The sequence below is a fragment of the Aplysia californica genome, unplaced genomic scaffold (assembly GCF_000002075.1).
Source record: "Aplysia californica isolate F4 #8 unplaced genomic scaffold, AplCal3.0 scaffold00893, whole genome shotgun sequence".
In the NCBI taxonomy this organism is placed as follows: domain Eukaryota; kingdom Metazoa; phylum Mollusca; class Gastropoda; order Aplysiida; family Aplysiidae; genus Aplysia; species Aplysia californica.
This window is the reverse complement of record NW_004798163.1, coordinates 308762-309920: the sequence shown is the minus strand read 5'-3', so window position 1 is coordinate 309920 and position 1159 is coordinate 308762. Positions and strand designations below refer to the sequence as shown.

Below are 1159 nucleotides of genomic sequence, written 5' to 3'. Positions count from 1 at the left end.
TTTCATCCTCTGTTGCCGTTAAGCGTCGAGGGGAGATGCAGTTTTCTATGGTAGGCCAGCTCCGCAGCTCTTTCAGTTGTGATGTTATGTTTTCTCAGGGTTTCCTTGACACCCTCGATCCACCTTTTGAGTGGCCCTCCTCTTCCTTTATAGCCTGAGTGCTTGGTGTTGTAGGCTCTCGAGGCTGGCTGGTCTGGTGACATACGTAATAGGTGGCCAAACCATTTTATTCTCCGTCTTTCTATGTAATGCAGACTTTTCGAGTGTCATCCAGAGTTTTGCATGGTTTACTCTGTCAAAACCCTTCTTCTGGTCTATAAAGACGATGTTGGATTCTTTGTTATGTTCAAATGTTTTCCCGCATATCGCATTTTGTGACTGACTGTTCAGAATGTTGTGCAAACCTGTCGTTAGTCCACCGTTGATCGGACATGTAGATCTATCTGCTACTACGTCATAGAATTCCAAAGACCTTGACCCCAATAGGTAGACAGTTACGGGACTAGAAGAGAAGGAATGAAGGTCAAGGTCAACAGCTCACCTCCTCGTCCAGTCCGCGTGAGTTGTCCGGAACACTGGGGGGTCTGTGGCCGTGTGGGCGCGGTACAGGTCACACAGTTTTCGCCCCTTGTGCTGGTGGTAGTGGTGGTTGTAGCTGGGGAACCTTGGGGCGTCCTCTGGTGGCGGGAGGGACGGGGACACGCCCACTGTGCTCATTGCCGGGGGCGAGGGAGGGGCGGTGGTGTCTGGTGGGGCCTGGGTGGTCACTGGTGGGTCGTGTTGGGGTGTGGTTGGTGGTCAGAGGTGGGTCACTGGTTGGTGGTCAGGGCTGGACTGTGGAGGGTTGTTAGGGGCTCGTTGGCTCTGTGTCGGGAAGAGGAAGAATGACGAAACTCACCACTTACAGTCTAGTACAGTCCACGGTCTACAGTCTATAGTCTACAGTCTACAATCTACAGTCTACAGGGATCACCGACAACGGTAAACGAAGCGGTCCCGAGTAAAATTAATGGTTAAAGTAAGCGTTTTACTGCACTTGCAATACAATTAGGTCATATAAATGTCGAAGATTAGAGGTGTTACGAGAGAGTAACAAACACAAAAAAGGAGGAGAAATAAGGACGATAGATGTTTGATAGGAGAGAGGGAGGAGAAATTA

At 49.9% G+C, this 1159-nt stretch overlaps 2 protein-coding genes across 2 annotated transcripts in view; both read right to left on the bottom strand.

Moving 5' to 3' along the window:
• Window positions 1-541: 541 nt before the first annotated feature.
• The window catches only part of LOC106013435, a gene marked incomplete at its 3' end in the record, with an annotated part of 6724 nt that continues 6106 nt past the window's right edge, over window positions 542-1159 (bottom strand). The window contains 1 exon segment of the mRNA XM_013089195.2: window positions 542-864. Within this exon segment, the coding sequence (XP_012944649.1) occupies window positions 542-717 (176 nt within the window).
• nlgn4 (neuroligin 4) overlaps window positions 1004-1159 on the bottom strand; it is a gene marked incomplete in the record, with an annotated part of 22452 nt that continues 22296 nt past the window's right edge. Inside the window, 1 exon segment of the mRNA NM_001204734.1 lies at window positions 1004-1150.